Below are 17,039 nucleotides of genomic sequence, written 5' to 3' on the forward strand. Positions count from 1 at the left end.
GCCTGGGTGGCTCAGTCGGTTGAGCCTCCGACTTCGGCTCCGGTCATGATCTCATGGTTCGTGAGTTCGAGCCCCGCATCGGGCTCTGTGCTGACAGCTCAGAGCCTGGGGCCTGCTTCCGATTCTGTGTCTCCCTCTCTCTCTGACCCTCCCCTGTTCATGGTCTGTCTGTCTTCTGTCTCAAAGATAAATAAACATTAAAAAAAATTAAAAAAAAATAATAATAAAAATTAAGATTCATTTTTAGCCTTCATATTTTAAGTGTGAATAGTTCCTTACTTACAATGTCTGATGTCTACAGCTACAAAAGCCTGTGATTTCCCTTCCCAATACTAGATAATACCTTGCTCCTGTCTGTAAAGTTGGACTTCTGCTACAAAAAGGAAGGGAGCTTAAATAACTGGAGATACGTTTCCAGTGCCCAAAAGTGAGCTTTCCACAGAGTGATGTGTTATAATTTAGATCATTTTTACACATCTTTTTTTATCCCCTCAATGACATCAGGGGTTTGCTCAGAAATTGTCTTTTAGGCAATTAAAAGTCATTTTATAGTTAACTAGATTCTTTTTTTACTTACATTGACAAATAATAGTATATAACTCTATAGCTCAGAATGTTCTACCTCTCTTACTTCAACTTTATATATTCTTATACTTAGTTTCTGAAAGATATAATTGACATATAATAAAGTGCACATATTTAAAGTGCACAGTTTGGTAAGACGTATGCACATAAGAAACTACCACCATGAAATCAAGACAATGAACATATTCCTCACCCCCCATAATTCACTAGTACTCTTTGTAAGGCTTGTCTCCAGCCTTCACAATCATGGCTTTCTTTTCTGTCACTGGAGACAAAATTTTCTACATTTCTGTACAAATGAAATGATAACAGTAGGTACTGTCTCTGGTCTGGCTTATTTTACTCAGTGTAAATTTTTTTAGATTCATCCATGTTCTTTTTCTTATTAGTGAATAGTATTCCATTGTATGGGTATACCCTCATTTGTTTATTTATTCATCTGTTGTGGACATTTGAGTTGTTGCTACTTTTTTGGCAGTTGCAAATAAAGGTGCTATGCACATTTGTGTAAAAGTTTTTGTATGAACATATGCTTTCATTTCTCTTGGGTAAATACCTAGGAGTAGGAATGATGGATGTATGGTAAGTATATGTTTATGTCTTTAACATACTGCCAAAGTATTTTCTAAGGCGCCATACAATTTTACCTTTCCACTAGCAATGGATGAGAATTCCAGTTGCTCTACATCCTCACCAGGACTTGGTTTACACAGGCAATCTTTTTTTTTTTTTTTTTAACTTTAACCATCTTAATAGGTATGTAGGTGGTATCTTACAGTTTTAACTAGCATTTCCTTGATAGTAATGAGGTTGAGCATTTTTGCATGTGCTTATTTAGTTTACTATCTGAGTGTTCTTTGGCGAAGTGTCTGATTCTATCTTTTGCCCATTTTTATTGGGTTGTTTGTTGTTTTGTTTTGAGTTTATAGGAGTCTTTTCTATAATCTAGATAGGAGTCCTTTGCAGAATGTATGTTTTGCAAATGTTTTCTTTCAGTCTGTAGCTTGCCTTTTTCTTAAGAGTGTCTTTTGGGGGCGCCTGGGTGGCTCAGTCGGTTCAGCATCAGACTTCAGCTCAGGTCATGATCTCACTATTTGTAAGTTCAAGCCCCATGTCAGGCTCTGTGCTGGCAGCTTGGAGCCTGGAGCCTGCTTTGGACTCTGTGTCTCCCTTTCTCTCTGCCCCTCCCCTGCTCACACTCTGTGTGTCTCTCTCTCTCAAAAATAAGTAAACATTAAAAAAAAAAAAAGAGTGTCTTTGAAGAATAAAACTCTTAAAATTTTGATTAAGTTCTGGTTTTAATGAAGTCTAGAGAATTAGAACCAAAAAACAAACCAGGAAAACCCTGAAATTCTTACTTTGCCCTGATTATCCACCGGTTACCACCACAAATCCAGTACTTATTATTAAGTTCCACTCTTTCTTTGCCACTATTTTTGAATTACAAATGGCTGAATATTGTAACAAATTTGTTTTATACCAGGCTTTAGAATTATAAAGAAAGATATGTATCATCTTTCTTCAAAGCACTCTCGTTTTTAGTAATTTATGTTTCTTCCTGTCATCTGTCTTGTGCAGTCAATTCCATAGACTTTCCTTTGTCCAGTGCATACTGCATCTCTAGAGACAATGATGCATTCAATATATTTTTATTTTGTATTATACTCTTTCCCATGCACAAATATGTAATTTCATTATAACAAGGAATCTCTTCTTCTTTGTATTCTCCATATGTCATAGCATAGTTCCTTGGACACAGAGAACAATCACTAAATACTCACTGAATGGTATTATTGATGACTGTTTGAGTAAGTTCTCCTTATTAATTTATTGATAATAAAACCTGTGGGGCACCTGGGTAGCTCATTCCATTAAGTGTTTGACTCTTGACCTCATCTCAGGTCATGATTTCATGGTTCATGAGTTCGAGCCCCACGTCGGGATCTGCGCTGACAGAATGGAGCTGCTTGGAATTCTCTCTCCCCCTCTCTCTGCCCCTACCCACTCATTCTGTCTCTCTCTCTCTCTCTCTCTCTCAAAATAAATAAACTTAAAAAAATTAAAACCTTTGACTACACTAAATGAATAAAAGATCTCATTTCAAATGTCCATGGTTACAGTAGATGGTTTTTCTAGTTAGAACAAAGATGTTTGATTTTTACTTGAATGCTTTTGAGTGATCTTTTTTTTACAACAGTGGCTTCACATTATGATTATCTCATAGAAGTCTGTGTAGGGTAGTATAGCATTAGGATCCATAGCCAGTTAAAAATTAAAAGTCTTGGAGCGTCTGGGTGGCTCAGTCAGTTAAGTGTCAGGCTCTTCTGACTTCAGCTCAGGTCACGATCTCACCCCCATGTTGGGCTCTGCGCTCACAGCATAGAGCCTGCTTGGGATTCACTCTTTCCCTCTCTCTCTGCCCCTACCCCACAAGCGCGTGTGCTCTTTCTCTCTCTCTCAAAAATAAACTTAAAAAAAAAAAGTCTCGTGCAAAGTCTGCTCTTTTTAACCAGTTTTGTATTTCATAACTTTGGAATTCCTTTTTCCAATGAAACCAATATGCTAAAACATAAAGACTTAATATTTGTAAGTATATAGAAAAATATGGCAATAACTTGCTTTCTTTATCTAGGTCCTGGGGACACCAACAAGGGAGCAAATTAGAGAAATGAACCCAAACTACACAGAATTCAAATTCCCTCAAATTAAGGCACATCCTTGGACTAAGGTGAGTCAAAAAGAGTTTTTTAAAAAGCACATTAACCAGTAGTTAACTTAAATTTGGGTTTCTCATTGTTCTTAAACTAAACTATTTTGATACTAGATAGCTGCCTGAGTACAAAGTATACAGCAGCTCTGCATCTAAATATAGTTGGGTAGTATCAGTGTGTCATTGACAGTATATAGTTTTGTCCCTACTGATTTTCTGTAGATGGTTTTCAGCCTGGGTTTTTATTTGTAGGATAACGACAGTGTACCTATATCATCAAAATAAAGAATTTCATCAGGAGTAGTATCTTATATATAAATTTTGACTATGTAAAACTCAGAAGTTAATTTCTTCACACAATTAGAGATACTTTTTCAATATATAGCATATGAAAATGTATATTTCATATATTTATTTTTAAAACTATTATTATATAGATCTTATTATAGATTATGCTGTCTTTTTTCTTTTATTTACTTTCCTGTTGGTGTTTTGGGAGAGAAATAAAAAGATCTGATCTGGCTTGGAGTATACATTGAAAGTATTGATATGTTAATGGGATATCACTAGCCCTTGGATAGCCTCACCCCAACATTAGATGGAACCAATTCTAAGAGCATAGGTACTAATTTACCAGAAAATTGATTTTTTTCTTTGATACTTAATTGAAATAATTTTAAGAGAGATTTTACTTAAAAGTTTTTTCATTTCGGTGTAATTTGTGAGATTAGAGCAGAGGAAGAAAAATCTCAATCAGGGCTTATTGCTAGAGTGAATCTCCAGTGTCCTTATTTTATAGATTCAGAAACTCTGGCCAAAGATACCAAGTGACTTATTCAGGATCACATAGGTGGCCATGACAAAGCCAGGATTAAACTTCTACTGTGTGTGTGTGTGTGTGTGTGTGTGTGTGTGTGCGCGCGCGCGCGCGCATGCAATGCCAGACTTTATTTAGAGTTATGTAACATGTACCTCTTCTCGTCTTTATGTATATTTCATTATATATTTTTGTGAGTTAGAAATGTTCAGCTCTTTTATGGTTCAAGCAGAGATTTTCTGTACTTAAAAATGTAGATGTAACATTTTGTTTTGAGCATTGATGGGTTCATTTAGTTGGTTATGTATCTTTTATGATAAGAGGTGAAATAATTTAGGGCTATAGATGAAATAATTTATATTCCCAGATTCAAAGTATGTTTCTTTCTGTAAATTGTATTATGGTTCTCGTTACTTTTCCTTCAAGTTCTCAGAATCTTATTATCTCTCTTCACTGCAGAAGATCCTTTTGTCACTAATTACTTGTTTAGAATCGGAGATCTTGGTGTTTTAGTGCCAGAATTCTAGGTTAGCTTTTACTGGCCATGATGTTGCCTTCCCCACCACACCTTTTAAAATTTATAATAAACACTAAGTATTCTGAGATAAACCATTCTTTGATCTTATGCTTAAAGTTTATTTTGAACTGGGTCAGAAGATACTTAGGGTCTCTCACCTGGCTCTAAACTCAGAGATTCCTAGGTGACCTTTTGGGATTTAAAGGTTGAGTTGTAGTTTGAATTCAGTGAAGTTTTATAAGTTAAAGTATAAGTGACTTGTAGTATACTATGATTTCAACCATGTTAAAGAAAAACAAAAAATAAAGAGAATTCTATATATTGAATAAATACAGGGAAATACTCCAAAATGCTAATGTTTGAGTGAGATGAGTGTAGGTGATTTTATTTTCTTTGTTCTGCATTTCCACACTTTCATTAATAAGAGTGTCATTTTTATGAAGAAAGAAAAATAAAGCTCTTTTTGGTATAATCTAAGTATTCCTTACATGCTACCCTTAATATAGAGTATCTGTCTAACCAACATGATGCTGAAATTGAGGTCATGAAATTTACTTTAACAGTTTCTATCCTTGTTTTTTTTACATCAAGACTGCTGCCAGTATTAGTGTGTGTCATATTCTGCATTTTTTCCCCCAGGATATATCTTTTGAAGTATTAGCTAAGATGGAACGTGAGGTGAGGAATGGTTGTTTATAATTAAAATGCAGCCTGCATAAGATTTGTGGTCAATATGTATACTTTACATCTTCCTCTACTTATGTGGACTCCTGATGTTTTATATCTTACAATAATGCTTTTCAAACTTGAATAATCTATATAAAGCCCTTTTGTTTGTTTGTCTTCTTTAGGCTTCCATTCCTATATACCATGTGTAGAATGATGACTCACTTCTCCCACCTATTTTGTGTGTTCAAACTACTGTGAACTCTTCATTCATATAGTGTGCCTTGGCATAATTTGATTTTCACTTAGTACAAATGCATTTATTATGTAACAAGTACACTTATGTTAATTTCTCATTAGCGCACATAACTAGGTTGATGTTATTGGTTGTAAACACAAAACCAAATTCAGACACAGAAATTCCATGACACTATTCTGTCATCTGGATGAATCTAGATGATCCAAAATATGCTTATGTTGATTTTTAAAATAGGTTATTATCAAAATGAAAACACAAAATTTTAAATTTCTGGCAGGAAGTGAGTCCCCTGTCTTCTCTGTTATGATAGTAAACACCAGCCTCAGAAGTACTGTCTTATGCTAGGCTGCCAGTGAAGTTATTTTTTAAGAAACACATAATGTTCTCTAAAGAGAAGAGCTTCTTGCCTTTTGAGGGCAGGTAACAAAGTCTGGAAACAAAAGCTGCTTTGCCTTTATTTTGGTCTTCTGATAGAACCTACATTAGGTCCATTTCCTAAAACTGTGAGCATGTGAACCCTGCTTTTCTGTGCTGCAGTATAGTACAGCTATATCCCCAAATACTGGAAGCTGGTGTGCTCAAAAATGTCGGCAGACAGAAAGATCAAGAAAGAAATGTCTTTTATGCAAACATTGAAGTGAAGGGATTTAGATGTGTAGGAAAAATAGCAAACAGAAGAACTAGACAATGAGATGTTTCTAGTATGGTTTAGGGCAGGAATCTTGAGAATTTAGAAATCCAATAAGTTGCCCTTGACTATTACTTAATAGCCAGAGCAATCTAATTCATTGATTTAATGTTTAAGTAGGAAAGAAAATGCTAATGTTTTGAAACAGGGACCATTACTGAGTGGGGATAAGAGGATAAAAACCTCCTGCATTGCTGTATACTGTAAACTTCAAAGAATAAAAAGCCAGATGGAAAGGAAAACAAGTGATGCAAAGAAAGTTTGAGAATTAAAAAGAGATGGAAATTGGCTGGCAGAAGAAGAAGCTTAAATTCTGCACTTAGTATACCGAGGTATGGTTAAATGACAGTCTGTCTATTAGGTATGAAGTGAGGATCTAGTTTGAACATCACTCCTACTCTTTGTGCCTGGAGTTTTTTCTTTTGCAAGATACCAATTAGCTATTGTCTTTTCTAGGATTCTTTGGAAAATAGTAATATGCACATAAAGGATTATTTTATTTTAGTTCTAAAGTAATATAAAGATCCTGCCTCCAATATAGTTCTATGGTTTGTCCTCTCTGTCCTGCCCGGAGTTTAGTTTTGGCCATCATCGTATCATAGAATTGTTAAAACAGCCTCCTAACCAGGTTCCCTCCTTCAGTTTCACATCTTTTTTTTTTCTTTTTTAATGTTTGTTTATTTTGCGAGAGCACATATGTGTCAAGCGAGAGTGGGTTAGAGAGAGAGAGAGAGATAGAAAGAGAGAGAGAATCCCAAGCAGGCTCCACACTGTCAGCGTGGAGCCTGACACAGGGCTTGATCATGCAGAGCTTGGTCTCACAAACCATGATGTTGTGACCTGAACCAAAATCAAGAGTGGGACGCTTAACCTACTGAGCCACCCAGGTGGCTCAAAGTTTTCTTAAAAGTACATGTAATACTGTCACTCCTATTTAGAAATCTTCTCTGATTACTCATTGCTTTTAGGAAAATATGACATACATATAAAGACAAGGTGATGATTATGTCCCACTTTTGCTTGTCTAGTTCAGTTATTAATTGAATGTCTCTTCACTCTCAAAAGTGTCCCATTTTGGATAATAGATTATACAGTCATTCTGTTCCTTATTGTTTCTTTTTTTCCCCAGAATAGCAAGAAGTTTATTCTTGTTCTGTTCCTGACCTTTCTAACCTCTAATTTTCCCCCAGAGAAGCGATTTATATTTCTCTGTTATTAGCGTCTTTTCACACTTGGAAGGATCTTCTTGCCTGCTTACCACATCTTAATCTTTTGTCAAGACTCAAATCTTAACTTCTCCCATGAAATATTTTCTAATTTTCTGAGCTCTCCATGATTAATTCCCACCATATAACTCTTATAGTACCTTTCAAGTTATACCATATGTATTGTAGCAGTTCCTAATTTCTTTTTCATAATGGTAATAATAAGATGGATATCAGTTACTTTAAAATGTTTGTTGCTAAGTCTTTGGAACACGTAGTAAGTTTAATAGTTAAGTGTCTGTGTATATGGGGCCGTAGATTATTGGTTAAGTATCACAGAAAGCAGTATCCACAAGTCAGTCCTTACATACTCAATTTCTTAGAACACTGTCCACATACTTGAAAATGAATAAATGTAGTACTATTTACAACTAGCTATGAGTAAGCAGAAAATTGGGTTCGGGGTCGTTTCAGCTGTTAAAGGTACCAGACTAGATAGGACATGGTACATTTTTTATTCTCTATGTTTAAAACTAAACACAAAACCTTACTGTACTTTTTTTTTCCTACCGTACTTATTTTTTGAAGACTTTATAATTTTACCTTTTTTTTCTGAGCTTTTCAGTACAATATTTTTCACTTGGTAAACTTAGCTGTTTCAACTATAGTTTAACACATTTACAGTTTTAAAAAATGCCTTCAGAGGGGTTGAGAGAGCACAAAACAAAATTTGTTGTCAGACTTCTTTTTTTGCAGGCAAGCTTATCAACCTTTTCTGGTTTTGCTCACATGTATTCCAGAAAGCCTAAAACAATGGTGGGATTTCTACTAGTTCCTAAGATTGCACCTGTCTGTTTTGTTCTGTTGCTTAGGTAAATTAGTTTTATATTATTACTTAACATCTGCCCTGAACATTCTACTAATCCATTATCACTTGTGTCAAAAATACACTGTTTTCTACTGAATTTTCTACCTACATCTTCATTAGTGCTAGAATAATCACTTCTTCTCTAACATTTATTTTCCTATGTGCGTAGACTTCCTCATTTTTCTAGTTATACTGGCTATGCTCCCATTTCTTTGCTGAAAACTATGCACTTTAAAATCTAGCCCCTAGGGTAGCTAATCCCTATGTAAGATGGATAAAATAAACAAGAAAGAATACTAAGGCATAAGTTTTGAGATCGCTTGTGGGGAGCAGAGGGATAGGGTTGGAGGTAAATTAAAAAAGAAAGCAAAAATCTACTTTTAATATATCATTTTTTCCTTAAAACACCTATCTCCTATGTACCCAGCACTGTGCCAGATACCATAAAGTATGAAAAAGAAGTAAAATATATAGCCCTTGTTTTTGAAAAGCTTACAGGTGATATAAATGACTCAGTTGAAGCAAATATTGAATAATATATAACCAGATACTTGATTGTGTGCTGTAGGTGTTCAGAGGTGTTTCACATGCTGTATAGGTATAAGGCAGATCTCCAGTGAGGGAGGTAGAGGAAAAAAGGAAGCCTTCTTAAAGGTGATAGAAGAAAAAGGTGGGGTGGGCTGTTGAAGGAGGATTTTGATTTGATTAGATGTTGGTAAGGTCAGGAATTGTTGTAGCCTAGGGGACTGTCCCTTAAGATGAGGAGGTATGGATAAAAAGAAAATATTCCTATATTCCTAGGAAGGTCAGTCTAACTACAGTAACTATTTTGTGAACAATGAGAGATTAAATTGAGTAAGTGGACATTTGGTAAATCATACTTCTGGGTAAGCCTGCAGTACTATTTTATCAGTGAGTGATGTTAGAGGGAGAAATTAACTAAATGCTGATGTCAACACATATAATAATTTCTTACTGTAGTAGAGCTCAGGAAAACTCAATAAGCCTTTTAATTAGTACAGATGAAATTTGTTGAATGCTGTCTCTGTTTTGGCTAAGGAAAGGATGTTTGTGCTTCTTATGAATGATGTACCACATGTGAACTCTTTAGTAGACTTAAGTTTTTTTCGTAGCTACTTAACCTGGTTAATTAACATAACTCTTCAACAAATCTATGGCATCGTCTCACTTTTAATCCTACATTTAGGTTTACAAATTGCAAATAAGTTTAGATGATAAATAGACTGCTTGAGAGGCAGTATTGGGGTTGCTCTTTAGGAGTGTTCATGGTTTATCAGTCTTCAACATTGGGTGCTTGTGTATTTTGTGTATAACCAGAGAACAGCGTCTATGTTGTACATTTATTTATCACAATGAAATCTAGGAAAGAATAGCTGTTCGGAACAGGCACAGCACTTGTTCTGTGTTCTACTTAGATTAATTATCTTTGCCATAGGCATTTTTACATTGCTCTGGTTGGCTGTTTAATATAGTAGAATTGCTGAGAGCTGATGCTATGAGAATCAATCATAGGCCTTGATATTTGTTTATAAATGGTAATTTTAAAAGGCTTAAGATTCAGTTATAACAGTTAGCTCCAGCTTGAAATTTGGTATTTGATGGCAAAAGTTTCTGTCTAGGACATGTAAGGAGAAAATTGCCTCTGTCATTTTTGAGTTATCCAAATGCAAATTTATTTTGAATAATTCTTCATTTAAGGACTCATTTGCATTTGTTCAATACCATAGAGACTTTCTTTTTGAAAAAATGAATTTTTTCTGTTAGTTTCTTCTATGGACTAGTATTTGTGGTGAGAGTTTGCTTCAATTTAAGAAAATGAGTTGCTGCACAGGTGAGGTAGTATTTGAATCACTTAAAAGTTCATGTCAGTGTTTTAGTTCTTTTCAATTTTTCCTTTCTGTTTTCTTTCTTTTGTTTATTTATTTATTTTTTTGCTTTGTTCTGTTTTATTTTATTTATTTACTTTTGTTTTTAGTTTTTACAGGGGGTGTTTTGGGCTCTTCATGGCCTTGCTAACATACTTGGCTGGCCATATTTAGTCTGCGCACTAATCGTTAGTTGGCCCAATTGAGTCTTACTTTGTGCTCTCATTTTTTTTAGTCTTGCTTTCTATCTTTGTCCAGCTGATTGTGTTTTAGTTCATGAGAGATTTTTATTCTGATGGGCCGGATTTTAATCCGTGTACTAAATTTTAGTCTGCAGACTAAAAGTAATCCGCGGATTATTTATTTTTGCAAAATATTAATTCCCCCACTGGAAACTATCCTAAAAGAATGTTAAATTCTCTTAGAATAGCCAAGGGAATTCACAGCTACTGGTGAGTTCTGCCATTTTTTATTCTCAATACCTAGACATAATAGATCCTACTAGCTCCCTTGCGTATTTGGCTCCGTTGTGCCTAGGTGTTGGTGTACATTACTATGCATGTCACCTATAACTGTGACTGTCCCTTAGTTGTATTGTTTATTGTATATATTTTTTGTTTAGCTTTTGGTGGGTGAATTGGGCATATTTGCACATGGAACTGTGTTGAATTTGTAGTGCTCAAAGATGTAGCATTTTTTTTTCAGTGAGTTTTTCCAAAAAGGAAAGAATGTTCTATATTTATTTTTACTAAGTAATGGGTGCAAGGGTATGAGGGGGCAAAGCCCACAATAGAGAAAGTAAGTTTATACCCGCACTCCTGAGGTGATATGTCAATTTCCTGAAGAATCCTAAAATAATGAGAATGTCAGCAAATATCTTTTAGCAGGGAAGTCAATCCAAAATGGAGAATAATCCGCGGTGGCCTGATCCTTCTTAGCTCACACAAATTGAAAATATCTGGCTTGAAATCTATAGTAATATAAATTAAATATATTTATTACTTTCTTCCATCACTAATAATTAAGCAAAAAAATGTTTATACTGTCTAACTGGAATAAATTAATAGATAAAAATTAGCATATTGGGAACTGATATCTTTAAAAGCAGGCTAATATGCCCCATCCCAGTCATGTCAATGGATGATGAATCCAGGTCGTAGAAGACCAAACACTTTACTTTGGGAAGTTTACTTCTAGATTTCATTTTGATTTTAACTTTTTTTGGTTTTGTATTTTTTTAATAAACGCACTGGCATTGGAACATAATAAATTAAAATTAAAATGTTTCTTTATTGTGCCTCACCATTGCGCAATCAAAAATTTTTTTGCATACACTGTGGTGAAATAATTTTTAAAACTTGGACTTGCTACTGTGGAGACTGATGTTTAAAGTTTATAACTGTATAAACATTTTCTATGTCCCCCCCCCCAACACCATGGATTTCTTATAACACTGGATATATTTTTCCTTGCTGGACTATTCTCTTTTGGATTGACTTCCCCTGTTTGGATTATTTCACTGCATTATCATCTTTAGGATTCGTCAGGAACAGGACATTTCACCTCAGGAGTGCGGGTATGTACTTAATTTTTTTTTCCCAAAATTTCAGGGCAGGTCTATAAAACTAGGGGGAAAACTTTTTTTTAGAAAGGCAAAACCGTTATTCATTCTGGAAATGTAAAAGTAAAAACAGCATAGGTAGCTAGCTGTGATTTCTTCTTCATTCACTATGTGGCGATACAGGTTTTACTTATCATATATTTAGGTTGTCAGTCTCCTGAGTGATTTATTGACATCTAGTCTAAAGTTTAGGAATTGTGGGGTTTAAAAATTACTTTTACAAGAATAAATATGAACAACGATACGCAGCAATAAAGGTTATGAATCTTAAACAATTTAAATGAGTACAGCAGCAGAAGCTTTGTTATTAGCCAGATTTCAGTAGTTACTGGCTTCCTTTTCTTTAGACACAAAGATAATTCAGAAGAGCTGTTTTCTAGTTTGGCCTCTAATTTTTTGAAGTTGTATGCTACCACACCCTATATTATGGTCACAAATCTGAACTTTGGGAGACACTGGTTTTGACTCCACATAATTTCCCACTTAACCTTTATCCATAGAGTACTGGTCTTATCAGGAATCTCTCAAAGGGTATAAAAAAAATAACGGATACTTTTTTAAAGGCAGCTTAAGTCTTGATTTTAATGTAGGCTCTTAGAATGAATTCTTCTTTATTGTTTTTAACTCTGTTTTTCCATGAGTTAGGATTCCCTGGCAAAATAAGCTAATACCTATCTTAGTACCAACCTGGATGGTCATTTGTAGCCAGTAAGATACTAAAAGGATGTGGGTGACTTTTTTTTTTTTTTTTTAATAATCAGAGATAAGGTTACAGTACTGGTTTATTAGTACCTTTAACACAAAATCTTCATTAATATAACATGAAATTATTCATTAAAGTACACTCACTGTCCAGCTACCCTACATTTGAATGTTAGCAGGAGACACTTATTTCTACTTTTAGTGGTACTTTTAATTCTACTTATGTGCTCCCATATTGGTGCAAAAGCATTTTTCCTTAGACTAGCTAGCAAAATAAATCCATGTGCTGTGAAATAAATGCAGACAGCCCTCAGGGATAAAACTTCTCAGTAATACTTGATATTTTTATGAAAGGTTTTCTGAGTTTTCCCACTGATTATTTTCTTTTACATTCTGAGTTTGAAAATGATCCTGGCTAGAAAGCAAGAGAGGGAAAAATTTCTTAGAATAGTGGAAGATCTGAACGTTTCAAATAATATAATACTTCGAAGATTTCCTTGACTGAGGCAACTCAGATCACTCAAAAGAATAAAGATAAAGCAGTTTTTGACTGTACAGAGAGTTTTCTAATATGGTCAAATGAATAATTAAGGCCTTTAACGTCCTGAAATGAATTCCTACTCAAGCCAATTTCTCGATTTCCATGGAAAATATCTTTATTAGCAATAAACTTTGTGTAAAAACAAAAGAAAAAAAGGTTTTCACTGTAGAAAGTACTCTTACAAGTAGTCTCTTGAAAAGTAATGAGCTCTATAGTAGTAACTAGTTCTCCTACCTCCAGTCTAAGTGAACGGCCAGATGTTACATGAGCTGCTCTCATCAGGAAACCTTACTCCCAGGGTCCTCCATGCCTCATCACAATCTACATGTCCTTCCTGCACTGTTTCCCTCCATTTATACTTTTCTGCCTCTCTTTATATGTCTGTCTGCTGCCACTACCACACCCTCTGTTATCCTGTGTTCTTCCTGTCAAGGGGTATACGTTTCATTTTTCTTTTGTTTCAAAGGCTTTCTGTTCATCTGTTTATATTTATTTCTGTTTTTCTCCTTTCTGTTTTTATTCTTCAACTCTCCATAATTTAGAACAGTTATTTTCATAGTTTTATGTATTGATTAAGCATTTCAAGACATAGATGTGGAAGGCGTTCTGTTCTTTTAAGCAAACTAGTTCATATGTATTTTGCTTTAATATAGCCTTCAGTTGACTTTTTCTGTGAATTAATGGCTCTTAATGAAAAGTACATTTCTTTCTCCCTAATTAAAACCCTAGAATATTCATTCAAATGAGGGTAATCTGGCCATGTTTGTGATAACAGCTACTCCTTGAGAAAAGCCTTGGACATTTTGTCAAATTCTGGGTACTCAAGAATTTTTTTCAAATAAGGTAGACTCTTATATTAAAGAGTTAATACCAAGTCACTGGCATTTGTAGATCTAAAGTAAATAGCTTTTCTCTTTTAAAAGATCTTGATTACCAAATTTGAGTAGGTCTGTCAATTATTCTGATAATTATTCTGCTAAAAATCACACAAAAGAGGCAGCTTTTTATTTTACTGCCACAGTAGTCAAATCTTTTTTAAAAATTTTATATTTTTCTAGGTGTGCTTACCTCCAGAATCCAGTCTTTCTCTTGTGCCTGTATTTTGTGTGCATATTTAATTGTGCTGTAGATTTTTTTTCCTATTTCCCCTAGTTTTTTCTCTGAGCTTTTCTCATATAGTTTTTAATTAGCAGTTCACCCCATTGTGGTGAAGCATATGCAGTTAACTCTTTTCATTCTAGATGCTTCCTTTCACAAATGCAACCATGTTGTTGTACGTGGTGGGAATTAACTCAGTACTCAAAGGATAATTTGCTAAGATTCTTACACTGAAGCATTAATTGTTCTTTCCCTTTTTTTTGTGCTGTAGGTCTTCCGACCCCGGACTCCACCGGAGGCAATTGCACTGTGTAGCCGTCTGCTGGAGTATACACCAACTGCCCGATTGACACCACTGGAAGCTTGTGCACATTCATTTTTTGATGAACTAAGGGACCCAAATGTCAAACTACCAAATGGGCGAGACACACCTGCACTCTTCAACTTCACCACTCAAGGTAATTCCAAACACTTAGCTCTTTTTACCATTTCTGAGAAAACTACGTATGTGTGTGAAGTGACATTCTGTTAATTAAAATCTGTGTAGGACAAAAGTGGGCACATTAAGTGCTTATGCAAGTAGGGAGCATTTTTTCTAACCACTTACTAGGCCACTAGGCCACTACTTGTATGGTTTGGACAAAATAGTGGCAGATAAGATTTTTCCAGTAGACATAGCTGCTCTCATTTTTGGCAGATTATAATAAATCTTGGCACATGAGAAGTTATAGAGATTTCGCTAATAAGACTAATGTACAATTTAACTTTCAGGTTTGTATTTGAAACTTAGAATGTTAGTATTTCTTGCTTCCCAAGGATTTATATCAAGTTTTTTAAACCTAGAAATAAATTGGTGGCTATATTTGTATAAAGTCAGATATAAACAGGGAAAACTGGAATTCTGTAACTCTTTCTTAGAACTTGTGTAAGGGATGTAGGTAGAGAGATTCTTATCCCTGCTGGGGCTTGGCATTATTGCTGCTGCTGAGAGAACATTGAGAGGAAAACAGAGTTTGTGAATCGGTGGTTTCTAAAAGACCCAGGGAAAGTCATTATTTCTTAACCACTTCTGTGTTCACTTTTCTCTCTGATTAAGACCTTAAGTGATTCATTTAATCAGCTATACTGCCTTTGATGCTGTGATTTTCTTCATAAACTGAACATTAAAAGTGTACAATTTCCTGTAGATAAAACACGCAATAAATATTCGATTGATTATTAGTTTAGTCAAGCTAAAAATATACAAGGGAAATGGAGAGCTTTGTGTGACCAAGAAATATATATTTCCTTTATTCTAAGATGAATTCCCCTCCCACTCATATTTAAACTTGGAAGTGGAAAAATGCATTTTGCTTAAGCAGTAGATTTGGAAGACCTGAGTTGTTAGTGAAATGGACTTGGGTGATTCCATTGATTATAATCTTAAGTGGTCAATAACATGTAACTATTAGCAGTGCTGATACAGTCTTAAACTGCATTCATAAAGGTAAAAGAAAAATATTCAGATATCCTGGGATTAATTCTGACTCTTTAGGGCTGATCAGAAATCATTTGGAATGTTGTTTTAGGTCCTGGCTACGCCATTTTAAGATGTTAATGAAAGACGGGTAGGGTATACAAAGGAACAGAACCGACAGTAGATCCTGGAAAAGTGAAAACTTAAAGAATACCTCATAGATTATCTTCTAAAGAAAGGTGTTAGCCTATATTCTTTCTCCATATTATAAAATTGGCAATAGTAGGTAGCAGAAAATTAGAGAATACTACATATTTGAGTTTATCATGCAGACCTCAGCCCCTGGCATAGATAGAGATTAATAAATAAAATTACTGATGAATCAGGGACTTTTTCAATTGTTTAACAGTGGAACAAGTGTTTTTCAAAATACTGATCTCAGTATGAGGAAGAATCTGGATGATGTCCAATGTTCTCCAATTTGGCAGTAGGTTAGACTGGGAGACTCTTGGCCTCTTCTGGAGCAAAGGTTCTATATAATTCCATGTCACTAAGAAAATAAACTTTATTTTCAGTTCTTACTGTTCTGTTTTAATCAAGAGTAGTACATGTAGATTGAGGAAAATGTTGAAAATGCAAAAGAAGTATAGAGAAAATTAAAATCACAATCCTGAAGTAATCACTTTTACCTTTCAAATTAATCACTGTAACATTTTCATAGTGTAGCTCTTTTCGGTCTTTTCTCTGATGCAACATATACTTATAATCTTTGAATATAAAGTGATACTCTATTTTCCCATTAAGATCACAAAAGGGTTTCTTTTGATTAACTCAAAAATATTTAAAATTATACATTATACAAGATTAATGTTTATTCAGGCATTTCACTTTTTTACCTCTCATTTCATGAAACAATTTTATTAATACTTCTTATAAATGCATCTTTTACATCTGTGTCTTTGTCATCAGTAGAGCTACTTTTTGAACTATCATAGATTTTTAGGTTATATCACCTAAATTTTTTGATATGAAGCACTTTTTGAATCTGTATGAGGCCACCACTGGAAATTCTACAGGTATCAAATTTCATAAGTTTTTTTTTGTTGTTGTTGTTTTGTTTTGTTTGTTTTGTTTTGTACTGTAGGTGTCTGTTAATTAGCTACACATATAACTATCTGCTGGGTTGCTTTTTAAAGTGGTCTCTAAAAGGCTCTGGATACAGTGACATCCAGCATTTGTTACTGTGGAATCTTGACATCAGAAACTATTATGTTAATGTTAACTTTATTTGTTTCTCTCTCTCTCTCTCTCTCTCTCTCTCTTTTTTTTAACCACTTTTGTCAGGTGAACTTAGTTTCCCAAACAAGCATTGATTGTGGTTTTATTCACACGAAGTATCTTCTCCAATGAGTACTTTGTT

General features: G+C 34.5%; 1 protein-coding gene across 3 annotated transcripts in view; it reads left to right on the plus strand.

Moving 5' to 3' along the window:
* GSK3B (glycogen synthase kinase 3 beta) overlaps positions 1 to 17,039 on the plus strand; it is a 196,671-nt gene that overhangs the window by 150,567 nt on the left and 29,065 nt on the right. For 2 of the 3 annotated variants that reach the window (XM_030330443.1, XM_030330441.1), the window contains exons 8-10: positions 3,218 to 3,313; positions 11,739 to 11,777; positions 14,435 to 14,621. In XM_030330443.1, coding sequence (XP_030186303.1) covers positions 3,218 to 3,313; positions 11,739 to 11,777; positions 14,435 to 14,621 — 322 coding nt within the window. The remainder of the gene's footprint in view (positions 1 to 3,217; positions 3,314 to 11,738; positions 11,778 to 14,434; positions 14,622 to 17,039) is intronic. The other variant, XM_030330442.1, reaches the window with a different exon arrangement.

This window comes from Lynx canadensis, chromosome C2 (assembly GCF_007474595.2).
Source record: "Lynx canadensis isolate LIC74 chromosome C2, mLynCan4.pri.v2, whole genome shotgun sequence".
Classification (NCBI taxonomy): domain Eukaryota; kingdom Metazoa; phylum Chordata; class Mammalia; order Carnivora; family Felidae; genus Lynx; species Lynx canadensis.